The 14,751-nt window shown below is 37.2% G+C and overlaps 1 protein-coding gene across 1 annotated transcript in view; it reads right to left on the bottom strand.

The window, feature by feature from the left end:
• The window catches only part of Znf248 (zinc finger protein 248), a 41,980-nt gene that overhangs the window by 6,706 nt on the left and 20,523 nt on the right, over positions 1 to 14,751 (bottom strand). Inside the window, exons 3-4 of the mRNA XM_047552261.1 lie at positions 3,149 to 3,275; positions 2,774 to 2,869 (exon numbers count right to left, since the gene is read on the bottom strand). Of these exons, the coding sequence (XP_047408217.1) occupies positions 2,774 to 2,869; positions 3,149 to 3,275 (223 nt within the window). The remainder of the gene's footprint in view (positions 1 to 2,773; positions 2,870 to 3,148; positions 3,276 to 14,751) is intronic.

Below are 14,751 nucleotides of genomic sequence, written 5' to 3'. Positions count from 1 at the left end.
CATGTTAAGACTATACCTGCTTTATTCTTAGAAGAAGCTATTGTTCATATAATTCACTGTGACATAAAATACCCTGCAAAATGCTAAGCCACTGTTGTGACTGGGGTCTAATTCTTGGCAGGTATTACAAGTCTTGTTTCTGCTGAAATGATTCTTAAAAAAACAACGTGCATGTGAATTATTTCCAAACTCTACTTAATGAGTTATACACTGAACGAAATAAGAGAATATGCACTTAGAAAGAGTACTATAGAGTGCTTTATGAATGGATGGGAAAAAAAAAAAAAGGTTTCTCCTAAATCAACAAAAATTTCCAAAATATCAGAATTAGGAAAAGTAGAAAAGCCCTTGTTTTGGGGAGAACAAAATCTCAGTAGGGAAAGAAACCCTAAGCAATAGTCTGAGTTTTAATACTACAACCACTGATGGGGTAGTGTCACAAAATATGGTCTATTAACAGCAAAAATTGTTCTAACTTAAAACAAGTGAAATAATAACAATGACTTAAGACATTACCATGTACTACGCAGTGTCTAAACATTTTACACATATGGTATTAATTATCTGAAAAAAGGAAAAGTAAATAAGAAAAAGTATTTAGATAAATGAGAGAACATTTATTAAACACAATTTCAGACACAGGATAGTATGAGGTTTAGTATAGAAAGAAAGAAATGTAAGCTAGGTAAAATATAACCACATTATAACAGTCAAGGAAAAGAGGCTATAATTTCATTTATTTCTATAGACTACTTTGTCAGGCTAGTGAAAGATAAATTGAATACTTTAGAGGAAGAAAGAAAGAAAGAAAGAAAGGGAAAAGAGAAGAGAAGAGAAGAGAGAATTAGGAATTGGACCAAGTCAGGAATGAGAACACTCAGAGACACTGAGAGACACTGTTCTGCTTTCAACTGTTATCAGTGAAAAATGAGAATGTGAAGAGATATAGGTAGTTTTGAAAGAAAAATGAGTATGAAAGACCAGTAAGAGATGACGAGGTATAGTATAGGGATCCCATGTTTGCCACTTAAGGCAGTAGTAGAAGGTAGAATGTACTGTATTTAACTCCTGGGAAACAGGCTCTGTGGTTTTTGTGAAGCTCAAGTTGTTCCTTCTCAATCTCTTCAAATTAATGGATTTAATGCCTTCAAAAAATAGTATTGTATCAGGATTCTCACCTACATGCAACTATGCTCAAGAAAAGGGGCTGACAAACAATGACCACAAGGAAATAGTCTTTAGAGGTTTTTAAAGGGCAAAAGGTAGAAGAAGCTGCAGAGACGTGGGACAAGGAAGGAATGAGAGAGGAAGGAAGAGAGACAACAGAGGAACATACAGAAGAAAAAGAATAGCAGCAACCAGGACATGTGGCTTTTTAGGCTTAACACTTTTATTATCTGGTCTTTTACAAAAAGTGATTCTGTAAATCTCTGTTCTAGATTTAATCTTTGCTTTAACAGCATCTAAAATTGATGCCTTTCAAATGGGTACCTCAACCAGGTGTTCCACACTTAGCACCATATCCAACCTCAGATTCTAATAGTTATCTCCAACTTCTCCTTTCCAAAATTAAATCTGTAATAACTTCCTCATCATGTCTCCTCAATAATTTTCTCTATCTCAGTAAATGACTCCCTAAATTATATAGTTGCTTGAAACAAATCATTGGAGTCAAGCTGGACTCCTCCCTCTCTCTCTTACTCTGAGAGCTAATACTATGACCCCCTCTTCAAGATACCTACCAAGTCTCAGTATGACTAGCATAGTCTTAGCCATTACCCACTCCCCTCTAGAGTATAAGATAGCCTCCTAACTAGTATTTCTTCTCTTGCTCATGCCCACCTACTAACACCCCACTCAGTACAGTCACCACACAGAAGTCAGAGATCCTTTTAAACTGTAAATCAGATCTGATGATTTAATCTGATTGACATTTACTCAAGATAAACAGGGTTTTTCACATCCCTCAAAAATCAAATTATTATATCTACCATGGCACATGCTACTACTCACCTCCTACTAGCCTCCTCCACACCCACCAGCTTCCACACACACACTGTTATTATTACCCAAAGAGTCCAAGAACACACTTGTCTGAGAGATATGGCACTGTGATGTTCTCTCTGCCTGGAATACCATCAATCTATAGAGCTGGTACTCTTACTTAATATTAAATCTCCTGTTTAATATGAACCTCATCAAAAAGTTTTCTCTGATCTCCTTGCTAAATAACGTATACCACCATGATCTAGTCTGACCCTGGGTGAACTCTCTTCACAGTCCTTACCACCACCCAACATATTGTTTGTCCCTCACGTAATATAAGCTCTATGATACCAGGACATCATTCTTTTATTACCTAAAACATAACTGGATCAGAGGGAGTGTTCATCATTATGTTTTTGTCAAATGAGTATATGAAAGTAGTTCATGAATATACACCAGCTAACAAAAGATGTCCAAAGAAAACAGAGATGAATGATTATAAAAGATAAACTAACAACAAAACAACAAAAAACTAAGATGAAGCCAACTATTGATTATGAGTATAATAAAGCATTCTAAAATGTTGAAGAAAAAAAAAAGCATTTATGAGTACGAGAGACACACAGAAGAGTGATTAAGATAATAGGATGTGGTCCTTGGTCATTTTCAAAGGTCTGGGACTAAAAATAGAAATTTCTGAAAAATATTTCAATATTCCAAATCCTAAACCAATAACCTAAGATTAACTTCCTCTGACTTTTATCTGCCTATAAATTCACTAACTCACCTGGGTGGCACTGGCTTGGGAATCCCTTCTCTAATATCCAGGGCTCTTCTCCTTGCTCTATTTTGAAGATCACTTCTGGCTTAGTAATGCAATACCCTGTTAAGACAAAATAACACAGGGCTGGGACTAAATAGCTTAGCTCTGGGGACTCTGCAAAAAGGAAGGAAAAGAAAGACACAGCTTCAGGAGTGATCAGATGAACCAACCACCAAAGGATAAGAATACAATCTTTACATAAAAGCCTAAAAAGATCAGTCATCTCATAGTATTGAATCTCAAGCTTTAAAACAGAAAACTATAGGGCTTTCACTGTTCACTGTCAGCAACAAAGAAGTGCATGCAATTGGTAACCACATTAAAACAAAAAATTCTTACCAACTGAAACAAGGTTACTATAATTTTCTAGGATCACATCTCTGTATAGTATCTTCTGAGAAGGGTCCAGCAGACTCCATTCTTCCTTGGTAAAGTCCACACACACATCCTTGAATGATACTTGCTCCTGTAAGAGAATATTCCCTTTATATATGAAGTGGTCAGAATGAAAAGGTATAGAAAAAATTCACATAAAAAGGATAGAATGCTTCCTTTTATGCTTTGCTACATAGAATAATATAAAATATTTTGCAAAAATTGAGGTTCCACTAAGAGCTTAGAACTGTCCTAGTTGCTATAAATATTACTGATGCTAAAATAAGACATGATTCCTGTTCTCAAAGTGCTTATGACCTCATTAAGACACGTACATGTGAATACTTAAAAAGATGGGTATTGCAGGAACTGGCAGTGTAAACAAAGTCAACAGAGAACATGTTTTTCCTTTACATTACCATATTAATTTTAATCAGGAAGTAACATCTGAAGTTGTTAAAATAAACAGTGAGATTACAATGAATATGGCATAGGCCCTGAGCAAGAGAAGTTCATGATTAGTTGGAAAGACTGCCCTACAGTCTAACTGCCCACCAGAGAAAAGGATGAATCTTCTCTGCTTGAAAAGATCATCTTCTGGAGTCTCCAAGAATTTTTGTTCTTAAGCACTGTGTCTGACAGTCAGTAAAAAAATTTAGTTGTATGTGAAATAACAGGGACCAAGAGAAAAAGAGAATAAAAACAGACACCCCAGTCAGATGTGATGGCATATACCTATAATCCCAGTCACTTAGGGGAGGCTCACAGGGGGACTGGCAAGTTTGAGGCCAGCCTAGACAACTTATTAACAAGATCCTGTCTCGAAACAAAATTTTTAAAAGGACTACAGCTGTAGTTGAGAGGAAAAGCTCTTGCCTAACATGCACAATACCCTGGGTTCAATCTGAAAAACAAACAAAACAAAACAAGAAAAGCAGATTCATGGGTGACCCAGATACTGGAATTAAGAAACAAGACTTTCAATATAAATTATGATGGATATGTCCAATAAAAAGAGGAAAATATTTTAAAAAATATGAGAATGGTAAAAGTTCAACAGAAAAATGAATTATGTTGTGTAGAAAAAGGGTTAAGAATGTAGATACTAATGTCCTTTGAAAGATCTGCTACAGGGATCACCCTTTGATGTATCTGGGAATTTAAATTTCAGGAGAGTTTTCATTATCATTTCCTGAAAAGATCAACCCACTGAGCTTGAACTGCTTATGCAAACAATATAGTTTATTCTACACATGTGCTTTCCTTCTGAGAGTCTAGAATTTTGGAACATACTGTAACAGTGGTTCACTTTGTGCTTTGAATATAACCCTTGCTGCTGTGCTACTGCAACTTATTTTTTAAAAAGACATGTTTCTTTCTCTTCCCCTCTCCCTGCTCCCGCTAATCTCAGGGGAAACAGGATTACCTTTCTTCCCCATCCTGGGCAGAGTTATCTGTCCCTGGGTACACACCCACCATAGGAAAAAAATAATCCAGACTTTGGGAATGGTACCAGAAGATCTCAGAAATGACTATCTCCCAAATTAACAAGTAAATTACAACTGAAGACAACATGGAATGTGGAACGTAGCCTATGAATCACCTCTTTAAAACTCCCTGTTCCTGCTGATTGGCAGAATCACAGCCTTTGGGACACAAGTCCCCTATGTTTCTCTTTTGCTAGCAAAGCAACAGATCTTCTTTGTCTTTCTTCTCAAAATCGTGTCCTTGTTATTAGATTGGCATCAAGGACAAAGACCAAGCTTTTGACAACAATACTAAACAGACATTACCTATGTGACCAGTCCCCAACAAAAACTCTGGGTCCCAAGTGTCTTCGGGTTTCCCTGGTATGCATTTCATGTGTCACTGCTAGAGAACTTAAGTGTGTTCTTTAAGAGTTCACTCTAGGTAGAAAGCTCTTAAAATCTTACTCATTGTGCTTTATATCCTTTTTATATGTACTAAATCCCAGCCATTAAGAATGACTATATGCTGAGTCATTCTAGGGACTCACTGCACATAGGATGATCCTGGGGACTTCTTACACATACACACACACACACACACACACACACACACACAATGGGCACACCAGAGATAAAAAACATAGTGTCTGAAATTAAGAACTCATTAGATGGATTCAAAGTCATAAGAAAATGCAATCTAAAAGAGTATGCATCTAATAAGACTGTTGAAATGCATTAGGAAAACACAGAAAGAAATGAAAGGAGAAATTGATCAATCTACATCACAGTTGAAGACTTCAACCCACCTATCTGTGAGTACTGATAGATCAAGTAAGCAGAAAATCAGTAAGCAGATAAAAGACATGAATAGTGTATCAACTGATCTAACTGACATTCATACAGTACTCCATTCAAAACAGTACAGGACACATTCTATCATTCTCAAGCTCACATGGAACATTCCACCAACCTAGACCATATTCTGAGCCATAGAACACACTTTAAAAAACGTAAAGCATTAGCTATCACACAAAATGTATTCTCATTCTACAATGGAATTAAATAGAAATCAATAGGCAAGAGATAACTTAAAACACCCCCCAATGCTTGAAAACCTAACAACACACTTATAAATAACCTGGAGATTACAGAAGACTCAAAAGAAATCTTAAAGTATTAAAGTATTAAAATGAAATTAAAATGGAATAAAAATGAAACTATCTCTTATCAAAATTAATGAGGTATGGAAAAAGCAGTGCATTAAGGGAAATTTATAGCACCAAATGCAAAATTTACTCTGCAAAATACACTTAAAAAATGAAAAGACAAGTCACACTTTGGAAGAACATATTTGAAAAGCACATCTAATAAATATGTTTCATCCAAATATAGCCAAAACCTCTTAAAACTCAATAAGAAAACAAATGACTTACTTGAAAAATGGGCAAAAGATCTGAACAGACATGTCACCAAAGATGCAGAGACAGCAAATAAACATGAATAGTTGTTGGACATCGTTTGTCATTAAAAAATAAAAGTTATTAGAATGGTTAAATCCAAAATGATGCAATATCAATTTCAAGTTCAGATGCAGAACAACAGGAATTCTTATTTACAGTTGGTAAGAGTGCAAAATGATACAGCACCTCTTGAAGACAGTTCAGTAGTATCTTACAAAGTTAAACAGTCTTACCATATAACTCTTACCAGTGTAAAACTCATTTCAAAACTTCGGTCTACCAAAAAAACTGCACATAAATGTTTCTATCTCCTTAATTTATAATCAAAAATTAATGGAAAGAATGAAGAGTTTGAGGGTTAACAACTAATGTGCTTACACATTTATGTTAGAAATGAACAAATGAGTAAATGAAAGATGCATGGCAGTAGCCAGATTTCTCATTATTGCAGTGGGAGGTTATAGACAAGCAAGGGAAAAAAGCTAGAATGCTCCAAATGGTTACAGTAGAAGACACCAGTGTGAACTAATACTCAGCTATATACCAAATATTCACATTCCATTTGAGCTACTTAAAATATAGCTTCTTCCTTAAAAGTTTGCAATTCAACAATATTCAGTAAAAAATATAGAACAGTTATAAAAAGTTGCTGAATAAATGACTAGATTGAAGTAAGATTATAAGTAATGCAAATTAAGGGAAAGAAAGATATTTGCTAACAAAAACAGATGAGGGACGGGGCGATCCAAGATGGCGGCCTAGAGGGAGACTGCACCCCCAGTCGCTCCAGAACCCAGGAGTTAAGAAGGGGAGGCATTGAGAGACTCGGACTGAAGTGGAGCCACGGGTGAGTCTGCCCACTGGGTAAAGCTCGGCCCGGGTGGCAGGCCCAGATAGAGGTGGCTTATCGGAGCCGGGCAGGGCAGCTAGAGTCATCCACAGGCAGTCCTGCGCACTCCGGCGGTGGGCCCCGCCCACACAGCCAGCTTCTCCAGGTTCTCGGAACAGAACTGGCCCGCTAGTGAGAGCCTGTCTGAACAGAGCAGGCTCCGAGTCCCGGAGCCGCTGCAGTGCAGTGTACTCCTGCAAAGAACCAGCGGAGAGCCTCGATCTGCAATCAGCCTCAGGGATAAGGGCAGGGCAGCCGGAGACCTCTTCAGGCGGCTCTGCCCACTCCGGCTGCGGGCTCTCTTCACGGGGCAATCCAAGATGGCGGCCTAGAGGGAGACTGCACCCCCGGTCGCTCCACAACCCAGGAGTTAAGAAGGGGAGGCATTGAGAGACTCGGACTGAAGTGGAGCCACGGGTGAGTCTGCCCACTGGGTAAAGCTCGGCCCGGGTGGCAGGCCCAGATAGAGGTGGCTTAGCAGAGCCGGGCAGGGCAGCTTGAGTCTTCCCAAGGTAGTCTTCCACACTCCGGCAGTGGGCTCTTCCCACACGGCCAGCTGCACGGTGCAGGCCCACAGTGAGAGCATTTCCGCACAGAGCCAGTTCCAAAACGTGGAACCAGTAGGGGGCTAGGGGCAGTATTCTTCGAATGAGCTGCTTTATCAGATTCCTCCAAGACATCAGGCTACTGAAGGCTGGGAGGTGATACACTGGAAATCTACTGGGACACTATAAGCCAATAGTGGAAAACTGCAATATCTCAGGGTCCCACTGACAACTGACCATTATGAGAAAACAAGGGAAGAAAATGTCCCAAACAAACCTAGATACTACATCAATAAAACCCAATGACAGCACAGCAGAAGAAATGTCAGAAAGGGAGTTCAGAATGTACGTAATTAAAACGATCAGGGAAGCTAATGAGGAGATGAAAGAGCAAATGCAGGCATTGAAGGAGGAGATGAAAGAGCAAATGCAGGCATTAAATGATCGCACCAATCAACAGTTAAAAGACCAAATACGGGAAGCAAGAGATCATTTCAATAAAGAGTTAGAGATACTGAAAAAAACCAAACTGAAATCCTTGAAATGAAGGAAACAATAAACCAAGTTAAAAACTCCATAGAAAGCATAACCAATAGGATAGAACACCTGGAAGACAGAACCTCAGACATTGAAGACAAAATATTTAACCTTGAAAACAAAGTTGAACAAACAGAGAAGATGGTAAGAAATCATGAACAGAATCTCCAAGAACTATGGGATATCATGAAAAGGCCAAATTTGAGAATTATTGGGATTGAGGAAGGCTTAGAGAAACAAACCAAAGGAATGAACAATCTATTCAATGAAATAATAACAGAAAATTTCCCAAATCTGAAGAACGAAATGGAAAACCAAGTACAAGAGGCTTATAGAACTCCAAACATACAAATTACAACAGACCCACACCAAGGCACATTATTATGAAAATACCTAACATACAAAATAAAGACAGAATTTTAAAGGCCGCGAGAGAAAAGAATCAAATTACATTCAGAGGGAAAACAATAAGAATATCAGCAGATTTTTCAATCCAGACCCTAAAAGCTAGAAGGGCCTGGAACAACATATACCAAGCCCTGAAAGAAAATGGATGCCAACCAAGAATCTTATACCCAGCAAAACTTACCTTCAAATTTGACGATGAAATAAGATCCTTCCATGATAAACAAAAGCTAAAGGAATTTACAAAAAGAAAGCCAGCATTACAGAACATTCTCAGCAAAATATTCCATGAGGAAGAGATGAAAAACAACGATGCAAATCAGCAACAGGAGGCGCTAGCCTAAAGGAATAGCCAAATAAAGGAGAAACCAAATCATGTCAAAAACAAATATGAGTCAATTGACTAGGAATACAAATCATATCACAATAATAACCCTGAATGTTAATGGCCTGAATTCATCAATCAAAAGACACAGACTGGCAGATTGGATTAAAAAGAAAGATCCAACAATATGCTGCCTGCAAGAGACTCATCTCATAGAAAGAGACACCCATAGACTAAAGGTGAAAGGATGGGGAAAAACATACCATGCACACGGACACAGCAAAAAAGCTGGAGTATCCATCCTCATCTCAGATAATGTGGACTTCAAACCAAAACTAGTCAGAAGGGATAAAGAAGGACATTACATGCTGCTTAAGGGAAGCATAAATCAGCAAGACATAACAATCATAAATATCTATGCCCCGAACATTGGCTCATCCACGTACGTCAAACAAATCCTTCTCAATTCCAGAAATCAAATAGACCACAACACAATAATACTAGGCGATTTTAACACACCTCTCTCACCACTGGATAGATCGTCCAAACAAAAATTGAATAAAGAAACTATAGATCTCAACAACACAATCAGCAATTTAGACTTAACGGACATATATAGAATATACCATCCAACAAAGAATGAATACACTTTCTTCTCAGCAGCACATGGATCCTTCTCTAAAATAGACCATATTTTATGCCACAAAGCTACTGTTAGTAAATACAAGAAGATAGAGAAACTACCTTGTACTCTATCAGATCATAATGGATTGAAATTAGAAATAAATGACAGAATAAAAAACAGAAACTTCTCCAATAACTGGAGACTATATGATGAATGGATAACAGAAGACATCAGGAGGGAAATAAAAAATTCTTAGAAGTAAACGAGAACAAAGACACATCATATCAAAATCTCTGGGACACTATGAAAGCAGTACTTAGAGGAAGATTTATTTCATGGGGTGCATTCAAAAAAAGAAGTAGAAATCAACAAATAAACGAGTTAACACTACAGCTCAAGCACTAGAAAAAGAAGAGCAGACCAATACCAAAAGTAGTAGAAGACAGGAAATAGTTAAAATCAGACCCGAAATCAACGAAATCGAAACAAAAGAAACAATCGGAAAAATTAATAAAATAAATAGTTGGTTCTTTGAAAAAATAAATAAAATTGATAAACCCTTAGCCACACTAACAAAGAGAAAGAGGGAGAAAACTCAAATTACTAAAATTCGGAATGAACAAGGAAACATCACAACAGACACGAGTGAAATACAAAACATAATTAGAAGCTATTTCGAAAATCTATACTCCAACAAAACAGAAAACCTTGAAGACATCAACAAATTTCTAGAGACATATGAACTACCTAAACTGAACGAGGAGGACATACACAACTTAAATAAACCAATTTCAAGCAATGAAATAGAAGAGGTCATCAAAAGCCTACCAACAAAGAAAAGTCCAGGACCAGATGGGTTCTCAGCCGAGTTCTACAAAACCTTTAAAGAAGAGCTCATTCCAATACTCCTCAAACTATTCCATGAAATAGAAGAGGAGGGAACCCTACCAAACTCGTTCTATGAAGCCAATATCACCCTGATACCTAAACCAGACAGAGACACATCAAGGAAAGAAAATTTCAGACCAATATCCTTAATGAACATCGATGCAAAAATTCTCAACAAAATTTTAGCAAATCGCATACAAATATATATTAAAAGATAGTGCACCACGATCAAGTGGGTTTTATCCCAGGGATGCAAGGTTGGTTCAACATTCGGAAATCAATAAATGTCATTCACCATATCAACAGACTTAAAGTTAAGAATCACATGATTATTTCAATAGATGCAGAAAAAGCATTTGATAAAATACAGCATCCCTTCATGCTCAAAACACTAGAAAAAATTGGGGTAATGGGAACATTCCTAAACATTATAAAGGCCATCTACGCTAAGCCCATGGCTAATATCATTCTAAATGGTGAAAAACTGAAAGCGTTCCCCCTAAAAACTGGAACAAGGCAGGGATGCCCTCTTTCACCGCTTCTATTCAACATCGTCCTTGAGACTCTAGCCAGAGCAATCAGACAAACCAAAGAAATTAAAGGGATACGAATAGGAAAAGAAGAACTCAAACTATCCCTGTTCGCTGATGACATGATTATATATTTAGAGGAACCTGGAAATTCCACCAGTAAACTTTTAGAACTCATAAGTGAATTCAGTAAAGTAGCAGGTTACAAGATCAATGCTCATAAATCCAATGCATTTTTATACATAAGTGATGAATCTTCAGAAAGAGAAATTAGGAAAACTACCCCATTCACAATAGCATCGAAAAAAATAAAATACTTGGGAATCAATCTCACAAAAGAGGTGAAAGACCTCTACAATGAGAACTACAGAACACTAAAGAAAGAAATTCAAGAAAACCTTAGAAGATGGAAAAATCTCCCATGTTCCTGGATAGGCAGAATTAATATCGTCAAAATGGCTATACTACCTAAAGTTCTATACAGATTCAATGCAATTCCAATTAAAATCCCAATGATGTACCTCGCAGAAATAGAGCAAGCAATTATGAAATTCATCTGGAAGAATAAAAAACCTAGAATAGCTAAAGCAATCCTCAGTAGCAAGAGCGAAGCAGGGGGTATTGCAATACCAGATCTTCAACTCTACTACAAAGCAATAGTAACAAAAACGGCATGGTATTGGTACCAAAATAGACAGGTAGATCAATGGTACAGAATAGAGGACATGGACAAAAACCCAAATAAATACAATTTTCTCATACTAGACAAAGGTTCCAACAATATGCAATGGAGAAAAGATAGCCTCTTCAACAAATGGTGCTGGGAAAACTGGAAAACTATATGCAATAGAATGAAACTAAACCCCTATCTCTCACCCTACACAAAACTCAACTCAAAATGGATCAAGGACCTCGGAATCAGACCAGAGACCCTGCATCTTATAGAAGAAAAAGTAGGTCCAAATCTTCAACTTGTTGGCTCAGGATCAGATTTCCTTAACAGGACTCCCATAGCACAAGAAATAAAAGCAAGAATAAACAACTGGGATAGATTCAAACTAAAAAGCTTTCTCTCAGCAAAGGAAATTATCAGAAATGTGAAGAGAGAGCCTACAGAGTGGGAGAATATCTTTGCCAACCATACCTCAGATAGAGCGCTAATTTCCAGAATCTATAAAGAACTCAAAAAACTCTACACCAAGAATACAAATAATCCAATAAACAAATGGGCTAAGGAAATGAACAGACACTTCACAGAAGAAGATGTACAAGTAATCACCAGATATATGAAAAAATGTTCAACATCCCTAGTAATAAGGGAAATGCAAATCAAAACTACCCTAAGATTTCATCTCACCCCAATTAGAATGGCGATTATCAAGAATACAAGCAACAATAGGTGTTGGCGAGGATGTGGTGAAAAAGGAACACTCATACATTGCTGGTGGGGTTGCAAATTAGTGCAACCACTCTGGAAAGCAGTGTGGAGATTCCTCAGAAAGCTTGGAATGGAAACACCATTTGACCCAGCTATCCCACTCCTTGGCCTATACCCAAAGGACTTAAAATCAGCATACTACAGAGATACAGCCACATCAATGTTCATTGCTGCTCAATTCACCATAGCCAGATTGTGGAACCAACCTAGATGCCCTTCAGTTGATGAATGGATAAAGAAACTGTGGCATATTTATACAATGGAATATTACTCCGCAATGAAGAATGATAAAATTATGGCATTTGTAGGCAAATGGTCGAAATTGGAGAATATCATGCTAAGTGAGATAAGCCAATCTCAAAAAACTAAAGGACGAATGATGTCGCTGATAAGCGGATGAGGACATATAATGGGGGGTGGGACGGGCTAGCATTAGGTTTAGGGTTAGGTTTCGAGTTAGGCTAAGGAGAGCAGTAAGAATGAAGGAAAGAAGGACTGTGTAGAGGGAAAAGAGGGGTGGGAGGGGTGGGAGGGGTGGGAGGGGTGGGGAAAAATATAATAAACATCATTACCCTATGTAAACGTAAAAAAAAAAAAAAAAAAAAAAGATGAGGTCATTAAGTAAATATTTTAAATATCCTTAAAACAAGTATCTTGATGCTATTCTTGTAAAAACAGACATATAGAAGACACAGCAATTTTGAAAAAAAGACTAAAGTAAAAGGATTGTTTTATGTAATATTAAGACTTACAGAAATCACCACTGTGCATTCATGGTAGAGGGATAGACACAGATCAACGGAAGACAGAAAATAACCCAGAAACAGACCACACAAAATATGCCCAAGTGAGTTATGATGAAGGTACAAAAGTAGTTCAATGTTTTTACTCTAAATTTCAATAGGAAAATTCGATGGAATTTTCATTACTTTGTTGAAAAAAAATTTTGGCAAATGATGCTATAGCAATGATACATCCATAGGTAAAAACTGAACCTCAATCCAAACCTCATATTTTATATAAAAGTTAACTTAAAATGGATAAAGTACTTTGAGTATAAAATTTTTTAGCAAAAAAAAAAACCTAGAAAATCTTGGGAAAACACTGATAGGTAAAAGTTAAAGACTCAATAACAAAAGTAAGAAATATTGATAAATTGGACCTCATCAAAACTAAACACTTCCTACCATGCACAAGATCCTGGGTTTGATCCCTAACACTGCCAAAACAAGCAAATACAAAATGAAACAACATCAGAAACAGATTCTGACTTAGTTGGACACAGTGGCATCTACCTACAATTCCAGCAACTCAGCAGGCTGAGGAAGCAGAAGGATCACAAGTTTGAGGCTAGCTTGGGTAACTTAGCAAGACCCTTATTTCTGCCTCAAAATAAAAAAACTAAAAGGGGTAGGGCTAGAGTATAGCTCAGTAATGAAGTGCCTCTGAATTCAAAACAACAAACTACAAAAAAACTATAATGCAAAAAAACCTAAAAACTATACACCAGAAGGAAATATTTGTAAATCACATATCTGACAAAAGATTATTATCTAAAATATACAAAGAACTCTTAAAATTAATCAATTTAGGGTCCCCTCTTGCCCTGTGGGAGTACTGTCTCTTTTCTTCTCACTTGAATAAATCCTACTTTTAAACTAAAACAATAAGCTCAACGAGCAAAATCCAATTCGAAAATGGTAATGTGAGAGATCAGAAATATGTTACCCTCAAATAAAGAAGATTGTTAAATTCAAGGCAGTTAAGAATCAGATACTAGAAAGCTCTCTGCCTTCCATTTGCTTAAAAGCAGGACACAGATTTCCCAAAGACATCCTATCTCCCCTTCTTTCAGAGAAAATAAAGATTAACTACTGATACAATTTTAGAACATTATCAACTGAGAGATGGTGCTAAAAGCATCAAAATTACCAAGTTTTAATAACTAGTCAGTTATTTGCCTTCCCACAAGTTGCTGCCCCTGTAGATTCAAAGCCCTTTTCCTTTGTCTTCTCACTTTTCTAAGAAATTACTGTTCTCTGTTGAAGATACTGTAAAAGTTGGAATTCAAAACCACCTCGACTCTTTATGAGATACAACTTGGGTAGCTCCATGTGTTATCGGGTGTGCCCAAAAGCTCATGTGTGAGACAATACAAAAAAGTTTAGGGGTGAAATGACTGGGTTATGAAAGCCTTATCCTAATCAGTGCATTAATTCACTGATATGGATTAACTGGATGGTAACTGTAGGCAGGCAGTATGTGACTGGATGAAATAGGTCACAGATTTTATATGCCTTTGGATTTTATATTTTGTCCCTAGTGGGCAGAGTTCTTTCTGTTTTCTGGTGGTCATGTCCTGAGTTGCCTTCTCCCACCATGCCCTTCTGCCACAATGTTCTACCTCACATAGGCCCAGAGCTATCAAGTCATCTATGGACTCTGAAACTACAAGC

This window comes from Sciurus carolinensis, chromosome 5 (genome assembly GCF_902686445.1).
Source record: "Sciurus carolinensis chromosome 5, mSciCar1.2, whole genome shotgun sequence".
NCBI lineage: Eukaryota > Metazoa > Chordata > Mammalia > Rodentia > Sciuridae > Sciurus > Sciurus carolinensis.
Note: the sequence above shows the minus strand (reverse complement) of the source record. Positions and strands in the feature narration are given on the sequence as shown.